General features: G+C 44.2%; 3 protein-coding genes and 1 pseudogene across 3 annotated transcripts; 2 read left to right on the top strand and 2 right to left on the bottom strand.

Annotated features, from left to right (window-relative positions):
- The first annotated feature begins 515 nt into the window (after positions 1-515).
- Positions 516-3,316, top strand: LOC117850718 (phosphomannomutase). Its single transcript, XM_034732580.2, has 11 exons — positions 516-902; positions 1,066-1,110; positions 1,203-1,269; positions 1,388-1,464; positions 1,651-1,686; positions 1,773-1,828; positions 1,910-2,009; positions 2,105-2,200; positions 2,282-2,371; positions 2,608-2,659; positions 3,025-3,316. Exons 1-11 carry the CDS (start codon positions 828-830, stop codon positions 3,078-3,080), a joined length of 750 nt encoding a protein of 249 aa, XP_034588471.1. The 5' UTR covers positions 516-827; the 3' UTR covers positions 3,081-3,316.
- Positions 3,317-3,930: 614 nt separating this feature from the next.
- On the bottom strand, positions 3,931-8,727 carry LOC140222319 (uncharacterized; annotated as a pseudogene).
- A 1,760-nt stretch (positions 8,728-10,487) lies between these two features.
- On the top strand, positions 10,488-14,895 carry LOC117846873 (putative threonine aspartase). Its single transcript, XM_034727983.2, has 11 exons — positions 10,488-10,741; positions 11,125-11,175; positions 11,436-11,556; positions 11,689-11,773; positions 12,156-12,237; positions 12,316-12,445; positions 13,491-13,648; positions 13,870-14,033; positions 14,166-14,286; positions 14,369-14,470; positions 14,569-14,895. The coding sequence occupies exons 1-11, from the start codon at positions 10,544-10,546 to the stop codon at positions 14,656-14,658; spliced, it is 1,302 nt and encodes a 433-aa protein (XP_034583874.1). The 5' UTR covers positions 10,488-10,543; the 3' UTR covers positions 14,659-14,895.
- Positions 14,896-15,194: 299 nt separating this feature from the next.
- LOC117846874 (alpha-amylase type A isozyme) lies at positions 15,195-17,505 on the bottom strand. Its single transcript, XM_034727984.2, has 4 exons — positions 17,036-17,505; positions 16,781-16,913; positions 15,741-16,555; positions 15,195-15,643 (listed from the first exon to the last, which is right to left on the bottom strand). Exons 1-4 carry the CDS (start codon positions 17,111-17,113, stop codon positions 15,386-15,388), a joined length of 1,284 nt encoding a protein of 427 aa, XP_034583875.1. The 5' UTR covers positions 17,114-17,505; the 3' UTR covers positions 15,195-15,385.
- Positions 17,506-19,296: the final 1,791 nt, after the last annotated feature.

The raw sequence follows: 19,296 nt of genomic DNA, 5'->3' as shown, positions 1-19,296 counted from the left end.
CAAAAGTATGTTTTGTGTGTTATGACGGTGGCTGCACATACACTGTAGGCAACTTGTGCTTGCGTAGCTGTTTCACACATAAGTATAGGGCTATCTTTTAGTTTGGGAGTGTCTATAGCACACTCAAGTGCTATAGACATTTTGTAGATACATTTTCCTGATGATCGCCGTGAAATAAATACCATCGAGGAAATGTATTGGCATGTTTCGTTATGATACTTCATTTTTTATGATAATGCATAGAATCTGTTGTCGAGTAGTCAGTTCAGCTTCAGCCACCACGTTCTACCGCCACGAATCGAATCCTGAGAGGAACGGACCCATGGCGCGCGATGCTATCGTCTGTGTACAGAATACGCCTTGTATCACGTGAGACGACTAAGCATGGCGCATCGTCGAAAGTACGCTTTCCCGCAGCGAAAACGCTTTACGAACATGGCCGGGCCCCACTTCCTGGCACAGTCACAGCCGTCTCATCTGACGTGGCGCGCAGTCGTCGCCACGGCCGCCGCCTCCCCATCCACGATTCATCCGGGCTCGAGGAGAGAGTGACGACTTGGAGGTGGGCAGCACCGCAGCAGCCTCCGCTCCTCGTCCTCGTCCGCCCCACGCGCGCGCAGATCCCGACGCCGACGCCTTGCGCCCGACGACTCCAGAGTCCACATCCACACGCCAAGCGAGGGGGTGCATGCGCATCTAGATCCGCGCCGCCAAGCTGACCATTCGAGCCAACGCCATCTTCTCCCCGCGGTACGGGCTCGGGCGCTGTCGTTATTACCGCGCGTAGTCGTAGCGGAGGCAGTAGCGGGACGAGCGGACGGGTGGCGATGGCTGCGGCGGGGAGGAATGCGGGCGTCCTCGCGCTCTTCGACGTCGACGGCACCCTCACAGCGCCCCGCAAGGTGCCGCCACTTCTCCTTCCCGGACCTGCTTTGCTTCTCTCTCTCTCTCTCTCTCTCTCTCTCTCTCTCTCTCTCTCTCTCTCTCTCTCTCTCTCTCTCTCTCCTGGGTGTTCAATAGCCCCGCTCAGTTTCTGTCAAATAATCTTGTGCTTCTCTGGGACAGGTGGTGACGCCTGAGATGCTAGAGTTCATGAAGCAGCTGCGCCAGGTGAGAATTGGGATCGCTCATCCTCCTACTCCCTGCTTTTTGTTCATGGTATGAAGAGGGGAATTACACTGTCGTTTTGACTTTTGGAGTAGCATGTGACTGTGGGCGTGGTGGGCGGATCCGATCTGGTGAAGATTACCGAGCAGCTCGGCAAAACAGGTCTGGAATCTGCACACTCAAGTTTGTCCACCATCTGTTGTTGACCGGAAAAATACACACAGTTGCTGAACCCTGAAAGGTCGTGTTGAATCGGTCTAGTTTTTTTCCTTTTTTGCAGTTCTTACTGATTACGACTACGTCTTCTCTGAAAATGGCCTCGTTGCACACAAGAACGGGGAGCTAATTGGAACTCAAGTAAGTCAGTGGGTCCAGCATGTATACTGTCTTATATACATTGATGGGCTGAATCTGAAATCAACAGTTTTTGTTGCAAGGAAATGTTAGTAAAGCGAGCAAAATCAAGTTACTAACTACTAGAATACCTGATTTCTCTAGGTTCTTTGTATATGCTGATCATACCTATTCTTTTGCTTTCTGCAGAGCTTGAAATCTTTTCTCGGAGAAGACGAGCTGAAGGTGAGTCCATGTGGTGTATTCACTTTCTTTCACTGATTCCATTGATTGAATAACAGACCTGCTAAAGATTTGCATGTGTTTTTCAGGAATTTATTAACTTCACCCTTCGTTACATTGCTGACTTGGATATCCCAATTAAAAGGTCAGTGAAGACTCATGCTTAATCATTCCATTCTGCACTTGCTCATTGGTGGTTACTGACCACTACTGAATGTTTGCTCAGGGGTACCTTCATAGAGTTCCGAAGTGGAATGATTAATGTCTCTCCTATAGGGAGAAACTGTAGTCAAGAAGAACGTGATGAATTTGAGAAGTACGATAAGGTATGAATCGTCTTCTAGAAGTCAGTGTAACCTTTCATGGTCAGAGGCGGAAAGTTATCGATGACACATGTACTGAAACAATTGATTTCCTGCAGGTGCATAACATTCGACCTAAAATGGTATCTGTGCTTCGTGAAAAGTTTGCTCACTTGAACTTGACATTTTCCATTGGAGGGCAGATTAGTTTTGATGTAAGTCTCCTAGACTTGTATACTTCTTCTTTAAAAAAAATTGGAATCATGGTATTTACAACTGATGCACTAAAATTACAGGTATTTCCCCAAGGTTGGGACAAAACGTACTGCTTGAGATATCTTGAGGAATTTCAAGAAATCCATTTCTTTGGGGATAAGACCTACAAGGTGATATATCTGCTTTATTAGTGCCTTGTCCTATAAAAAGTGTCTAATTTGTTGGTGTGGATATGTAGCTTCTTGTTAGGTCCGCATAATAGTTTGTTTCTGTTTCTGTTTTCTTTTCCAAGCCATGCTATATATTTTTATGTTATTGATTCATTTTCTGGCTAGACCAGCAGCTTAAACTTAACATGGCCTGTTTTTGATAATTTCTTTGACCATTCTTCTTTTCTATTGAACAGGGTGGCAATGATTACGAGATATTTGAATCTGAAAGAACAGTTGGTCATACAGGTATGCTGGTTGTATGACAAAGGATAATATTCTCATGCTTATGAATTTGCAATGTCACTTAACAGAAATGGAGATCTTTTTACTGCTTATAGTAAATAAAAGGAAATTGGAAATGAGAACATCAGTGCAAAATCGCATGTCAGTACTCAGTACTTAACTGGACTGGTTACTTACCTTGAATGTGGATTGGTGTAACTTAGTGGGCACTTTTCCATTGTTAATATGCGACTTGCATGAAATTTTGGCTCCAGGTTTCACTGTCAGAAATGATACCTTTTTAATCATCATAGTAGCTGCATCGCAAATGAAACTCACTCACCTTAGCTGTTGTTCACATGCTGATTCAATATCATTTTCATTTGCAGTTACCAGCCCCAATGACACAGCACAGCAATGCAGATCTCTGTTCATGTCAAATTAATCTCCAGCTTATTTGCGCCATATATTCTTTCACTTCAAATTTATCATGAGCCCACCAAGTATAAGCTAATGGTCTAGCAGATCTTTCTTGACTTTTTTTGGGGGTACATTTTTCATGATGGTCACATGCAACCATTTTTGCTTCGAAGTCCAAACATATTGTACTACTTAAGATTCACAGATTTTCAGACTGCATGTATACACTTGGTGAAAATAAATGAGTTACCTATTTTTTTACTGTTACTGTGCTATTTGAGTGCATCCTGACATGACGGTGATGTAAGATGAATAGACGATAGTTATGCATTGCCTTTGCTGGCTATTGCCTGATACAATCACAAGAAATATGAACGCATGGCATCTGAAAGAAACTGCTGGAAATGCCTTTAAGCTGCTTAAAATGCTTTGGATAGAACCTGTCAGGCTGTCAGCCTATTGTTTGTATGGAAGCATACTGAAAATTTGTTTTTACCGCCTGAAAGCAAAATTGGTTTTTACAGTCTTTGACTGAACTATGATGCTTCATATAGACCCTTTGTAATCTTGCAACGCAGACGGGTACATATTAGAAGCTATGCTAAAAACATGGCGACATTTTCAGGAAAAGCACTCGTGTGCAATACGTAGAGCTGGAGTGACAGACAGGAACAGAAGCAGCATTCCCTGCTGGAAGAACCGATAAAAGATAGTTTGCTGGGAAGGAAAATCACAGAAAGATTATCAATGAACTAATATTTTTCTGAAAAAGAATACCCGTCACGAGAACATATAGATTAGGTGAACCTAACAAAATTTAAGAAGCGCACGCGTGCATACTCTTCAACAGATTGGACAAATGTCGCACTGAATTTCCCAGAAAACAAAGGATGCTTAACTGAACAAATAAGCATCGCAATATTTCATAAAGCAATACACCAACAGGCGACGCACATGACACATCCATTGGTTACCAGTAACAACACATCGAGATAACATTTAACTTCAGTCAAGCATCTAAATTCTAAACTCGATTGGTCATCACTTGTCACCATAAGCAACCATGCAAAGACGCCATTCGCTGTTAAGATCACAATCTACACTAACATTGTTATCAAGCAGCCATAATCTAAGTACTTAAGCAAGCTACTAAGGTTAGGATACAGTTCCTTCCATGAGGTAAAAACCACAGTCTATTGAATCGTAATCTCCCCCCAAGGCCCAAACACATTTAAAGGAATAGCAACATGCTATGTTATATCAAACTACAGGTAGCCTGATGCAGATGGTTGTTAAGTTAGACAACTGAACTTCCTTTCTGGCTCCCACCTGAATGTGACAAATGAACCTTTGAGCAAGCTTGAGGAGGATTCATTACAGTGTCATCTTTCTTGGTGTCAGCATGGGGCTCAAAGCCAGGTGAACCATTCCACACAGTTGCATCTTTCTTGGTGTTGGTGACAGCATGGGGCTCAAATCCAGGTGGACCAGTCCACACAGTAGCATCTTTCTTCGCGGCAGCATGAGACTCAAAGCCAGGTGGACCAGTCCAACCTTCCAACCGAGAAGGATCAGAAGCAACGGAGTTTGACACAGAAGATGAACCGGCCAGTTCAGATCCAGGCAGGCCTTCCAGCTGAGAGGTTTGATGAGCAGCAGTTGCAGATTCAGTACCTTGTCCCTGGTACACCATCGGTGTGGTGTATGAGGATCCACCATAATAGTACGGGGTGTATGCGGATTCACCATAATAGTATGGGGTGTGTGCGGATTCACCATAATAGTATGGCCAGTGTGACGTTGGGATCCCAACAGCCATCCTCGAGGGATCGAGGGAAGTGAAGTAGGAGTAGAAATGCGCCATGTAGCTGACCATGTCACTCGGTTTAACATTCGCTATTCTAACCGACAACACATGCCCCTCCAGTGGGTAACCATTCATGTGAGTGATCGCTACAGCAGCAAAGCATCGGCAGATTTGACAAATCCAAATCCCTTGCTGACACCAGTGAACTTATCCACAACTACTTTCGCTTGAGTGATTTGGCCACATGGCAGGAAAAGTTCAATCAGCTTCTCAGTAGTGACATATGGCGGGAGGTGGCACACGTAGAGGTTAGTCATGTCGATCTGTTTGTGCGGATTTGTGGCTGCATCAGATTCTGCAGGAAGCCCCGCTACTCTCACAACCAAGCTGCTTCCTCCAATCTGGTAACCATCTAAATGTTCGATTGTGGCAGCAGCAGACGAAGCATTAGCATACCTAAACATGCCATATCCAGGGAGATCATACTTCTTAGCTTGAACAATTTCTCCATATGGGCAGAAAAGCTGCACCAGCTGATCACAGGTCACAGCTGATGGAACCCTACCAACAAATAAATTAGCCATGTCTATCTCTTTTATGAGCTTGCTACCTGACTAGCAGAGTCTACTGCATTCATTGGACAAGGCTCTGATCCCTTGACTACTAGACTCTTTCCTTCAATCAGGTAGCCATCCCTGTGTTTGAGAGCCTTGGCTGCTGAGTTCACATCTGCATATAGCACAAAACTGCACTCCACCTTCATCACCACTCTGTCAATCTGACCAAAGGGCATGAAAAGACTAACAAGCTTGTCAGCAGTCATGGACTGTGGAAGGTTGGTGATATACAGTCTACACTTGTTGATTTCTGGAGAGAGATTTGTTGGTTGTGATGAATGCTGTGAAACTGAGCTAGGTACTGACGAAGAAAGGCCAGCAACTCTAACCACGATCGTTTCCCCTTCAATCAGTGCTCCATTCATCAAGGTAACTGCCTTGGCAGCACAATGAGAATCAGCAAATTTGACAAATTCATATCCTTTACTTGAATTGTTGGCTTGTTCCACCACCCTTGCATGGGTGATCTTACCAAATGGCAGGAAAAGGTCCACCAACTTGACAGTGTTCATGGATGAGGGGATGTTATAGACATATAGATTGGACATGTCAATCTCTCTGAGGGGCCTATTGTCAGCATGTGATTCCACAGGTGAGCTGGATGGTCTTAGAGACATACCAAATACTCGAACCTCTATATTCCTCCCCTCAACCAGACACCCATTCAACTACATAACAGCATTTGCTGCATCGTGGGGATCAGAGAACTTCAGAAAGCCATATCCTTTACTTATTCTTGACGTGTAATCCATGGCTACCTTTGCACTAGTTACTTGCCCATAAGGTACAAAGAGATCGAGTAATTTGTCTGTATTCATTTGCAAGGGAAGGTTGTGGACATATAGATTACTCCTGTCCATTTGTTTTGTGGGCTGATGATTAGTCTCTGGTACAGCATGAACAGATGGATTGGATCCTGATGATTCAGCCACTCTGACCTCTAGAACTTTTCCCTCAACCATGCGTCCATTCATGCATTTGATAGCTTCAGCAGCACATTGAGGATCAGAATACTTAACAAAGTCATATCCCTTGCTCAAACCAGTGAAACAATCATCCACAACTCTTGATCTAATAATTCTTCCAAATGGTAGAAATAGCTCAATGAGCTTGTGAGAAGTCATGGAAAGTGGTAGGTTACCCACAAACAAATTAGTGCCATCCCCTTCTTTTAGCATGCCCCCATCATAAGGTGAAGAAAATGAGAGTTCTTGTCTCTTAGACATGTGCTTTTATCCTGGTCATTAGATTGAGCTTTCCTTTTCTCTATGGTAGCAGCAGCAAAACTTTCAGTACTATATGTATAACAAGATACATCAGCAGCAAACTTGACAGATAACCGTTTTTTGAATGGTATTGTTTCCTTTTCTTTGGCCACTGATACCTCCTCCTGAACAGAGTTGCGGTGCCTTAGCACTTATTTTGGCTCTTTCTTGTTTTCTCCCTGTTTCAAAGGTTGCACATAATTGGACTTCTTCTCAACAAATTCATCCTCATCAGTCATCAAACCATGACATGGCTCAGCCTCATACAACTGCTTCCTGCAAATATTGTGGCCATCAGGAACCAGATTGGTGTGAGACTCTGGATGAGATGAGCCACACTCGCCGCTTCCTTCATCACTGCAAAGCTCCACTTCGAAAGGTTCATCATCACTAGCATCCTCATCTTCAGGCAGAGCAGTGCCATCGTAGTGCTCCACATCTTGTGGCTCATCATCATCGTCACCATAGAATTCACATTCGTATGGTTCTTCTTCCTCACCGCCTTCCTCATAACCAGCAGCAGCACTCATGTCATCACTCTTATCCTCTAGCAGCTGACCAATGAAGCCACGTTTTCCCATTCTTGTGCTGACAATTGGTTCATAGAGGAGAAGATTAGCTAGCTGGAAAAGAAAAATGGAGGAAATGTATGGCACTGAAGCACAAAAAGCAAGTACCAAACTATCAAGTGAACAGTGAACAACCAGACATGCAGCATCCTATTAAAGGAAAACATTGGATTTCAAATAAAACCATTGCGATCAGCTTAAGCAATCTGCACAAAAGCTGAATTACGAGTTGCACAATGTGTTTCCTGACAAACTAAAGACGATCCACATAATTGATTGATCATTCACTTCAACTATTGGGACAGAAAGAGACGGCAACCAGCTTCTCATGTTTTTTCACTGTTTGTCTTGTTGCTAGTTACGTAATCAGCTAAACTGATACTGTGATCAAGTTGTGCTATCACTCTATTAGCACAATAGTTTAACACAATGTGCAGAACTGTGAAATCTTTGAGCATATGCTCTGTGTGCTAAACTTTTCCCAAGGATTTTTCGACTCGTTCATCCAACCAACACAAATGCTAACTACAACCATTTTCCTTCCCCTCCCCTATTAATTTAGGTGCAGCGCTCCTGCCTTAAATTTTCCTTTCCTTTCCTTTTATTTTTTAAAAAAACGATGCTAACTCAAAACCCTACCAAAGAAAATAATAAAAAAATAGAAGAGGAACGTAGCTACGGCGGTGAGATGGAAAGCCCCATGAAACACGCCAACGAAAGCAACACAGGCGGGGAGGAGATATGATACGTACATCAGCACTACCTGATTCCTCCCCACCAATGAGAAAACAACCAACGATGGCAAGAGCATCTCAGAGCAGCGAGGGTTCATGGGACGAGGACGCGCGGGGGAATATACCTCCGATCGGGAAATGCGAACTCGCGGAAGCGACGGCGCGAGCGATGCAACCGAGAAGGCGTTCTTGTTTGGTTCGAACTTATTTCAAACCCAAGTTTTGTGCAGTGCGGCCGTGGAGTAGCAGCTGGGAAGGACTACGGAGAGTGGGAGCACAGTCCGAGCGGCAACAATCCGAAGGAGGCGGAGGAGGTGGTGGTGGAAATGGTGGGTGGTTGGGAGGTGGAGGTGGGGTTTTCTCCGCAGCTGCTGCAATGGAGGGAGAGTAGTGGAGAGCAGGGAAGGGGAGGGGACGCGTCAAAGCCTCAAAGGGATGGGAATTTGCGTGCAGGCCCTTGGCTCCGTACTAACAATAACAAAAGCAGGCGGAGAAGTGGAGAGGGGCTGAATCGCAAAGCTGCGCATCAATCGGTCTCTCATCTTTTCTTCCCGTGAAATACGGCACGGGATGCAGAGAGCCAGCCAATGCTGGCGTCTACAGTAGCGTGATGAAAGAAAGAAAGTGCAGTAGGACACGACAACGCCATGGTCTACTTGATTTGTGTAACGGTGTGAGCATGTGAGTGCCACACAAGAAGGGGCTCAGTTTGTTTTCCGAGCATAGGCACGTCCAAATTCATTTTATATTTGATCAAAATTAAAAAGAGTATCACAAAAATTTATAGTACCGAATAGATATACTATAAAAATATATTTAATTTAATGAAAGAATCTAATAGTACTTATTTGGTATCATAAATGTTAGTACTTTATTGTATAAATTTGGTCAAACTTAAGATGCTTTGACTTTCTAGGTAAGTTGAAATACCTTACAATTTGGAACAAAGGGGGAGTGCTATATTTGCCTGTTCGTTGCAAACCATGCCCACTCCAAATTGTGCTCTTCTCTATGGCAAACTTCTGCAAGCAGTGGCGAATCTAGTATTTGAAGAAGGGAAGGCTTATTTTTCCCCTTCTTTCTCCTTCCTCCTCTCTTTCTCTTCTTCTTCCTCCTTATTTTCTTCTTCCTCCTTTTCATCCATAGCTGAAATTTTTAGGAAGAGCTTCCGGGGGACTTCATGGGCTGCGCGGGAATAGGGGGGCTCCAGCCCCCAGCTTCCACGCTGGATCTTCCCCTGTGTGCAAGATAGATTGGGAGCCCATAGAGTAAGAGTCAAATGACCGATGGATCTTGCCTGATATAAATGAGCACCTCATGTCTCGCTTTGCAAATATCATTTATGTATTTATGTCCTTATACAAATAGACAGCTTGTTTCGTACCCTCTAAATATTATTTATGTGATACTAACATCTAAGGGTATAATGTAGATATATTGACAAGTAAAATTGACACAAGTCACTCAAAAGCATATGCTCCTATTTTTGTTGAATTCGAGTATGGAGTCCAAATTTATCACATTTTTATAAACCTATTTAACTTATTTTCAAGGCAGGATCTCTCTACCCTAAAAATTATAAAAGGACATGATTGATTAAGAGTTTATTATCCAATTGATGAAATACATGTATTATATTTTGTCTTGATATCGTAATTGTTGTTCTTTCGTATCTTTTAGGTCCTTTGAGAATGCTCTAACTAGCCTGCTGACATAGGGAAACTTAAGGTGCACCATTCCTGACGAGTTTCCTTCTAAAAAGATGGTTATTATTAATCATTAGGTTTGAGTTTCTAAAACCGAAATATCTAGTTTCCAAAAGGCCATCGACCATTATGATAGGCTAGATTTGGTTGCACGTTTAGTGAGTACTCTATGCTTCCCAAACTGTAAGCGATTGGATATTTTTAGATTTATAGTTTTTTAACTATATATATATAGATATTATATCAATCTAAATACGTAACAAAAGTTATAAATTTAGAAATGTTAAAACGATAAATAATTTGAGATGGATTTAAAAAAAACTTTGTTTCACCCATCTAGGAGTCTAGGACCTAGTTGGGACGCGAGGGAATCTCAAGTATAACTGATTATTATATAAAATAAAACTAAACTAATGTGATTCTTTTTTTTTTTTGCAAAGACACGAGCTTATCCAAAACTCGGCAAGAAATACGAGCAGTACACCATTGAATAGCTTGGCAGCCTTACGCTGTACTGTAGCAGCTCGCTGAAGTGTCCAGCAGACTCCAGAGAACACATGAGACAAATCAAATACACCACCAGGAAAGCTCATCTTCTGTACAAGCGGAGATACGGAAATATCATTTCTACTTCAAGACAAAGACCCCTGATTACTAATAAAACTTTCGTAAGGCACTAAGATGTGAAAGTTACATATAGCTTTTCCTTTGAAACATGAAGTGTAAAATCCTAACTCTACAAGGGCCCCAACTGATAATTTTGAACCTCCTCGTGCTCGTAGTCGTAGTGATGGCCACCGGCGGCGGCGGCGCTTGTGAGACAGCCGTCGGCGCAGGGGAAGAAAATACAGGCGCTTCGAGAAGCCCCAGCCGCAGGTTCTTCGTGGCGCTGCACGTGGGCGCCGGCTTCCACGCCCCGGCGAACGAGAAGGCGTACCGCCGAGCCATGAAGCGCGCCTGCCTCGCCGCCGCGGCCGTCCTCCGAGAGGTCCGATACTTGAGCTCTAACCCTCTTACGCCCCACTCTCTCCCTCCCGTTGCTTATTGCCATGGTTTGGTGTGGCGTGGCGCCTGGATTTTACCCGGTGATTGGGGTTGTGGAATACGTAGGGTTAATTTAATCGGAACACAGTGACCACTTTCGTCTAGGGAGACCTGGTACATTATGAACTGAATATTGGGGTTTATAGATGACTCATTTGATTATTGTAGCTTCACGTTATGCTGGCTGGACCATTGACGTTTGCATCTTGTGCATTGTGACAGTGCGATCTATGATGCGATATTCTGAACATGTCAAAATGCAATCTTCAGTTCCGTCCTTGTAGATTTTCAGTACTGGATTCCTAATTATGTTTTGTACATTTTCAGAGCAGTGGCACAAGCCTTGATGCGGTTGCAGCTGCCATTAATGTTTTGGAGGTCAGTATAGTTAAATTTATGATAGTGTGGTTATACACTTATGGTGCCTATATGTAATTGAACTTGTTAACATTTGGAGCAAGATATATATTGTGAAAATGAATGGACAGTTATGTGATTTGTTTCGAATTTCCAAATGTCTTTGCTTCTCTCTGCAGGTTGTAGTTTAGCTGCATTAGAGGTTTACTGCTATATTCTGTTCGCTTGTTTATTCCTAGCAAAAGTTGTCTGAGTCTGATTATTCTCATCTGACCGACCAGGATGATCCCATCACAAATGCTGGTCGGGGTTCAAATTTGACTGAGAGTGGTCATGTGGAATGTGATGCAAGCATCATGGATGGAAGTACTGGTTCTTTCGGAGCTGTTGGAGCTATTCAAGGTACTTGTAATAATTTGGAACAAGGAAGTCGATAGATGAGCATGAAATTAAAATTAGTGCTAAATGCTACATGTTTGTCCTGTAAAACTTTGACCCCAGCTCTGACCATAGTTTCCCTTTCTTGTAGATCAGGTGTAAAGAATCCAATCCAAGTTGCTCTGCACTTGGCTAAGGAACAGATTGCAGGATCTTCATTGCTTGGTCGGATACCCCCCATGTAATCATGAAAACCATGCATCTTGTTAACTTTTTGCCAGCAGGAAAAATGTTTCATTTACTTAATTCTTGCCCATCATTTTGTTCACTTGTGCCAATCAAATAATTGGATAGTGCCATGTCCTTTAGAGTTGTATGACCTTCATCTCATCTTTCAATGAAGCTATTGCTTTTATCCATGAACCAATTACATACAAAGTTCCCTTAACATTTCATCTCATGCTGTAAACTGATCGATGGCCAATGCACTACTGCCATTCTTTCTCCATATTCTATGTATGCCAATTTATTCAGCAATAATTTATGCTGATTTTATTTGTTTGCTCCAAACTTTTCACACATCATAGCTCTATTTCTGAATCGTGAATTGTTCCTTGTTTTAGGTTTTTGGTTGGTGAAGGAGCATATAAATGGGCAAAATCTAAAGGAATGGACCTACTTGAATCTACATCAGAGGCTAATAGTGTGAGTCCCGTCTTATTTTGTGTTGTCTAATCCGATCGTTTATTCCTGATTGACTGGAACATTTATGTTCTCAAACAGTGGTTGGTGACTGAGAATGCAAGAGCGCAGTGGGTAAAATACACGGCATTGCTTGTTAATTCCAAGAAATTATTAGAGCATAACACTGGTTCTGGTTCAGAACATGATTCAGTACAGTTGGAAGCACCAGGTTACCTTCATTTTTACTTGCTACTGACCTAATTCAAGTTGCATTCTAAAGTTTTATTAATCTGTTCCAATATCTTCTGGAACTTAGCTGAACTTGAATGCTATACTTTGTTACCTTAGCATAATGATATTAAATGACTGTTGGATAGTTTAAGAACTTGGCCCTACATTGTGCTTCTATTTTGTTTGTGCAAAATGCTATTCTACTAGGTATATTATTCATTATCTCGTAATTACATTCTGCCACTGGCAATATTTGATAAGTTCCATCTGAAATATAAATTTCACTGGTTTGTCGTGAACCAGTCATGCAACACACTGGTTTTACTGCTACCTGCAAGGTCTATTAAAAGATTTGGTACTGCATGTGTAATTGCCACAATATTCAACAGATGCCATCACAACAAACCATCTCGTATTATGTAGCTGAAGGAGCATATGGACAAATGCAGTGTTTGCCTGTTTGGTCTGAGTTCTGTTAGACATTTGTTAATTATCCCTAATATGTTATGCGCTACTTTCATTTGGACTTAGGGCATGTTTAAAAAAGTACTCCGACAGCGTGAGTGAGTACAGGCTCATATTCCTATTTCTTTTCTGACAAGGGTTTGGATTGGTGCCAAAGGACACCCTGCCAATTGTAGGCGCGCCCATGCGATTTTGGCTCCTGCTTGGATCGATGCCGGCTCATTGGCACGCCAACGTCCCAACACCTGCAACTGCACGCCTCACGTTGTTTTTTGCGCCCACGCGTTGGCGAATCGAGGGCAGCGGAATCGGCCGCCCACGCATCGGCACGCCCACGATTGGCAGGGCGAAGCAGGGCTAAAACCAAACACGCCCTTAGCCCTTTTGCATATATTTATTTCAACACTCAAATTTTTAGTTATGCTCATCAGAGTCCCAGGAATGTGGCACTAATGTTACATTCTTGCATGTGTTTTCTGCAATGGTATTGATAGATGGTAGTGATTTTGGACTATATTTCCGCAAATAAAGCCTTCCTGCTCCACCAGTCCATCTGAGCTGTGTCCATTTCATTGTAGGCACTGATTCTGAGAATACTGCTGATGGAAAGAAGATGTTCACACAGTCACCCATGGAAGATAATCAAGACTGTGTAATGGATACTGTTGGCGTTATTTGTGTAGATAGCTATGGAAACGTAGCATCAGGTGCATCTAGTGGTGGTATTGCCCTGAAGGTCTGTTGGTTATCAATCTCTTCAGTTACTTGCTCAAAGTTCACTTCTAATATAATGCTTGAAATGGTTGTTCCTTGGAAGTCCTTTTCATTTTTAGTTTGTTATGTATTGTTCTGGATAAATGAGTGCAATTTCTCATTGAATTTCATGTTACTCTGCCAGTAGGATATAACAATCATTGACTCGCAGATACTAAGAAAAGCAGACTGATGTCTTGGCAGGTAGATGGCCGGGTTGGGTTGGCAGCTATGTATGGCTCTGGGTGCTGGGCTTCTTCCAAAGGACCCTTTGGCACACCATTCATGGTTGCCTGTTGTGCGACTGGAGCTGGAGAACATTTGATTAGAGGATTTGCTGCCCGTGAATGTTGCATCTCATCATCATTGTATGCTCATTTCTTTGAGTGGTTTCTTCCCTTTTTACAGCTGTTCAGTATGTCATTCGGAACAAACATCTAGGAAGCTATTTTTCAGCAAATACCTTCTTTAATTGTAAGTCTGAATATGCATATTGTCAGGTCACAATCTGGTCCAGCTTCTGCTTGTACTAAAGTTCTCCGCACTGTAGTTCAAAGCAGCAGCAAGATGTCTCATGATACAGGTGCTGGGTTGTTGCTAGTTCAGGTTGATGCTCAAAAGGTATGTTATTTGCAATCCCATCTCTTTCGATCTTGGATGAGTAGCCCCTCCACTGTGGGTTGAACCATGCATCTTTTAGTAGGGAGGGGATTTGTCTGAACTGGAAGCTGCTGAGCTGGTTGCTGCCTACTCATCCCCATCATTTGGTGTTGGTTATTTTGGAAGCAATATGAATAATCCAAAGGTAGTAGCAGTACTTGATGCTTTCCTCTACAAGAAAATTGTTATTATTTGACTATTTGTTTAATGATTCCATGCATCAATCATGATATATTTTTGCAGGTTTCGATGCTTAGAGCATCAGAAGGCGCATCTGGTATTATCAACCACTTTGCGACTAGAATCAAGATTGATGCAAAATCATCTGATTGACAACGGGTCTGTATCTGGTGGCAATCGTCTTTCTGTGAAACAGCTGACCGTGCAAAAGCACTTGTTTGTGGCATTCATTATGAATTGTTTGAACAGCATTTGATGAATTATTTGGACATTATGTACGGGAGCGGCTAAAGTTTCAGCAAATATGTAGTGTGTACTTAGTGCTAACACATTTCTAGTAGGTAAGCTACAAACTAGTGACTAATTGAATGATTATTAGTTATTGCTCTATTTGTGCACACAATAAAAAACATGTAGCCTATCAAGTTAAACTTAACTGAAATCATGTATTAATATGTTGTTTACATGGCCACCTCTATACCAAAATCCTGGTTACGCCACTGGGGCCACGGACACTGCAGGATACGAAATTCCTTGTTTAATAGTGCCACTTTTACCCAGACTAGTGAATGGGGTTTCATGTTGTTCCTTGTAACAAACATGCACCATCAAATTTGGATTGCTCCGTGAATTCAGTGTGGATTAGAAATTTTTTCTGTATTCATTTTCGAAGCATACAAACGGCTTAATTGTCTCTTTATCCTCCCCCGAATACAGAGAGATGAAAAATCACTTTATTTTATCATTCTGTGTATAATTCGTATAGCTCATCGATCCTGTGTATACAGGTATAAATGGTGGTACCCCAATCGTGTATACTTGTCTCTGCATCTAGCAGAGAAACAAATCATACTAGGAGCAAATTATGCTCTGTTCGATTCTACGCCGCGCCATTCTCCCAGACGGCGTAGTCGTTGCCGTGGGCTGCTACCTCAAACCCTGCCGGGATGAGGTGCCCGACGTCCAACCTAGACCCAATCTTCATGATCACCCTGCCGTCGATCTCCGCCACGTAAGCATCACCGTCGTGCTCGAGGATCGTCAGCTTGCTCGTCGGCGTGATGCCGTTGCGCTTCCGCACCGCTACCAGTGCTGCGATCTCGTCCTTGAAACCCCAATCGAAGAAATGGTCGTAGAACTACATGTAGTCAAGCAAGAGCATCATGGAGGATCAGAAGCCACGTCGACGTCCGACACAAGTTAATAGACAGGGCAGGAGCTGGACATGTACTCACGATGCACGGATTGCCTGGGTGCGTGAGGATGTAGGCGTAGCCCTGCATGACCTTGTCGGAGGGGAACGGCCACATGGCCTGCGTGGAGCCGGTGTCGTGGTTGTCGACGAAAGTGACGGCCTTGGCCGGCCACCATCCGATGACGCCGGGCGCCTTCCCCTGCGCGTCGACGAGCCGCCACAGCTCGCCCTCCACGGCGGCGTTCAGGATCCCCTTGGTGGTGAAGTCGAACACGGTGGCCGGCGACGCCGCCCCGCCCACGTTGTCCACCCAGTCCACCAGCGTCTGCCGGTGCGGGTCCTGGTCGTACGCAGGCTTCCCGTCATCGCCGGGCACCATGTTGTTCCATATCTCGGCGACGGCGAAGCTCGGGGCCGTGCCGTCGACGTAGACCTTGGCGACCTCGGCGGAGTAGCCCCTGGCGAAGTCGAGGCGCCAGGCGTCGAAGCCGATGTCGGACTTGAGCCAGAGCAGCCACTCGGTGAGCTCGTGCTGGACGCGGTCGTTGAGGTGGTCGATGTCCGGGGCGGCGGCGAAGTCGGCGCCGGTGTCGAGGTTGGCCGTGCCGTCCGAGTACTGGGTGTCGTCGCGGCAGATCATGTGGGGGCCCCAGTCGAGGCGGCTGTCGGACGTTCCGCCCTCGAAGATGCAGTAGATGCCGCGGGAGTCCTTGTAGTCGGCGCACCGGTGGTTGATGACGATGTCCGCCACCGCCTGCACGCCCTTGGCGTGGAACGCGGCGATCAGAGACTTGAGCTCCGCCGCCGTCCCGTACTTGGACGCGTCCAGGTCGTACAGCCGACCAGGCATGTAACCTGCACTCACCATTGGTCAGCGAGACAGCGATCATAGGACACTCTAATCAATTGGACCATCTGAATGAGCAAGCTTCGCAATCAGAGTAGCTGCGTGTTGTCCACTCCACGTAGACTTTCAGGGTGCTTCGTTTGCTGTCGCTATCTGATTGCCCCCTCGCTCACTCTAGACATGTTCAGACAAGGATCCGGGAAGAAGACGAAGGACCCGTGTTCAGAACGGACCTTGGGTGGAGACGGAGTGCGACGGCGGCGGGAGCCAGACGTGCGTGACGCCGGCGGCGGCGATGTCGTCGACCTTCCCCATCAGGAGGTTGTACCACCCGCCGCTCTGCTTCCACGACTCCCAGTTGAACCCCTGCACCACCAGCTCAATTCTTTCAGAGAGTGCAAATCAACGAGGAACCTGGAACGGCCTATTCGCTACGATATGATCTCATGATCTTCAGGTCATCAGCCATGGCGGAATGGGATGGTTACCTGGAACAGGACCTGGCCGGACGCCAGCCCCAGAAGGAGGAGCAGGGTCGACAGGCAGCACAAGTGCCTGCTACCCATTGCACTGACTGGTGATCAAGAGGAAGCTGAGTGCAGTGAGGATGCAGCAGGAACCCGATGGGTATTTATAGGCAGGAGAGGATGTACTAGCTGTAGCTATCAAGGGAGTTGCTTGGAGGCAATGGATTTGTACCGAACTCCGTTACGAGTTATTTCTTCCCCGGGCAACTCAAGATCACACAGCTGAAGAAGATAAAAGGTCAAGTCAATGGGGATGGCCAGCATAAACTTCCTGGACAAAAGAGGATGCTGGAGCTGAAACCAAGAAGAGTCTTTTTTTTTTTGGTACTACCAGTTTTCTGATGGGGAAATAGGCATGGATCACACTGGGGCAGAAGAGCAGATTGCCAGATGCTATGGTGCACAATATCCAATTTCGTTCACCACTTTGCGTTTGCCTACAACTATACAATAGAAATGTGCACTTGACTTGAATTTTTACCCGTTCTTGTTTTAAAAATTGTCATGTTTAACCAAATTATTTGCTCTTGTTAATCCTCGGTGAGCTGAAACAGACGTGATGATTTCAATTTTTCAACAAATACGGATCTGTCCATTTCTTTATCTGCCGGTACGAAATTCCTAAGTTACTGTAAGATATATAATCAAATCCATTGTGGTTGCAAGAAATCAGAGATACCTTTTCCAGGTAGATTTATAATTTATCAAATCCAGCACAAAATCTTTCTGAATAGTTCCCTGTCAACCGAAATGTGCCTACTTGTGTAAGGATAATGTTAAAATAAAACTGAATTGGTATAAAACAAGATATTTTTGACTTAACAGACTCAAGGAAAGATTACTTCACATGGCACGACAATGTTATTATGTCCATTGTGTAGCTTATAACTTGTACATGACGATCCAGCCTTCTCGTTAGGCTGGAGATTGTAGGTGACGCGTAGGCTTGGCGATATCAATTCAGCATGGCTGCAAAAGGTAAAAGAGACAATGGCAGAGCACTGTCAATTATTGATACACTTATCCCCTAATTCAACAAGATTTTTTAGATCAACCCAACAAATAATTAAGCTGATTGAATAACATTGTAGCATCTAGTTGGTAAACACAAAGATATTCGTAGAGGCAGTGATTGGGGTGAGTCTCTCGAGGTAGACAGTTGAGACATTGTTCATGGAGCTTGAGAACCACATGTTGCAAGGTATGTGTTGCCAATTGGACGAAGCAACCTCAGCCAGCGGACAGCAACAAGATTGGTCAAAAGGATTTGTGATAGCGTTGGATTGGAAGGCAAGCATCCGTCTATCTTCAATTTGGTTGAGAGTTCGAGGAGAGCAAAGCTCTTTCTTTCTCTTGCACGGTGCCTGAAATATCGAGAGCACAACAACTCTTGTGATCTTTTCATGCACTCTGGAAAAACGTACATGTTTATTTAGCTAGAGCCAGGCAGTTGGGCTTTTCTTTCGCTGGCTACAGGCCCAACAAGCACAGGTTATATGGGCTGGAACCCGTAGCTAACGATCGAGCAAGAGCTCGCACCAGATAGATGTTGCATCTAATGATCTCACTTAACGCAGCCTTCCAAACCCAAGACATGCACTAACGACTCCAGAACGACAAGTACAAAATTACAACCATGGGAAGTCACAATCAGGAAAAAGAAAAAAAAAACTAAGAGAAAAAACTACAACTCATCAACATGGTTTCAACACTCAACTATGGAGGGCTGGGGGCCTGGGAGTCCATGGATCCCCCTATCTTTTTTCCTTGGATTCACCCCTGAGCATGCAGGCGGCCTTGCTAGCTCGTTCAGCATATCGTGTTCACCACCAAGTTCGTCCTGTGCCCCTTGCCAGCAACTCGACGATATCTCTGACACCACTGAGAACGAGATCAAACCAAGGATTGGTGAATGCTTGTGTTTGCGTTTGGAACATTGGTTCCAAAGTCGCCAATTGTGATTTATCGGGAAAAAATGGTCAACTTATTGGTCATGGGGAGGACCACTACATGACTCAACTTTCTTCGATCACATATGTTGCATCAACAATGTCTTCTATATGACATTTTTCACTAATAATATTAAAATATTATTTTCATTGAAAATATTTTTCACTAATAATGTGCATGCAGGTAAACCCCAGCAGCATCGGCAACAAGTAGGCAGCGACATGAACAGGCATGCAGGTGGAGCACGGCGGCTGACACGCACAGCAACGAAT

Source organism: Setaria viridis, chromosome 3 (genome assembly GCF_005286985.2).
Source record: "Setaria viridis chromosome 3, Setaria_viridis_v4.0, whole genome shotgun sequence".
Taxonomy (NCBI): domain Eukaryota; kingdom Viridiplantae; phylum Streptophyta; class Magnoliopsida; order Poales; family Poaceae; genus Setaria; species Setaria viridis.
The sequence above is the reverse complement of the archived record's forward strand: the minus strand, read 5'-3'. Positions and strand labels throughout refer to the sequence as shown.

Coding starts and splice junctions, on each gene's coding strand:
- LOC117850718 (XM_034732580.2), top strand. CDS start 828: ATGGCTGCGGCGGGGAGGAATGCGGGCGTCCTCGCGCTCTTCGACGTC. Junction 1,465..1,650: donor GGGAGCTAATTGGAACTCAA/GTAAGTCAGTGG, acceptor TGCTTTCTGCAG/AGCTTGAAATCTTTTCTCGG. Junction 1,829..1,909: donor TTGGATATCCCAATTAAAAG/GTCAGTGAAGAC, acceptor ATGTTTGCTCAG/GGGTACCTTCATAGAGTTCC.
- LOC117846873 (XM_034727983.2), top strand. CDS start 10,544: ATGGCCACCGGCGGCGGCGGCGCTTGTGAGACAGCCGTCGGCGCAGGG. Junction 11,774..12,155: donor CTTGGTCGGATACCCCCCAT/GTAATCATGAAA, acceptor TCCTTGTTTTAG/GTTTTTGGTTGGTGAAGGAG. Junction 12,238..12,315: donor CTACATCAGAGGCTAATAGT/GTGAGTCCCGTC, acceptor GTTCTCAAACAG/TGGTTGGTGACTGAGAATGC.
- LOC117846874 (XM_034727984.2), bottom strand. CDS start 17,113: ATGGGTAGCAGGCACTTGTGCTGCCTGTCGACCCTGCTCCTCCTTCTG. Junction 16,556..16,780: donor GCACTCCGTCTCCACCCAAG/GTCCGTTCTGAA, acceptor TGGTGAGTGCAG/GTTACATGCCTGGTCGGCTG. Junction 15,644..15,740: donor ACCCAGGCAATCCGTGCATC/GTGAGTACATGT, acceptor GACTACATGTAG/TTCTACGACCATTTCTTCGA.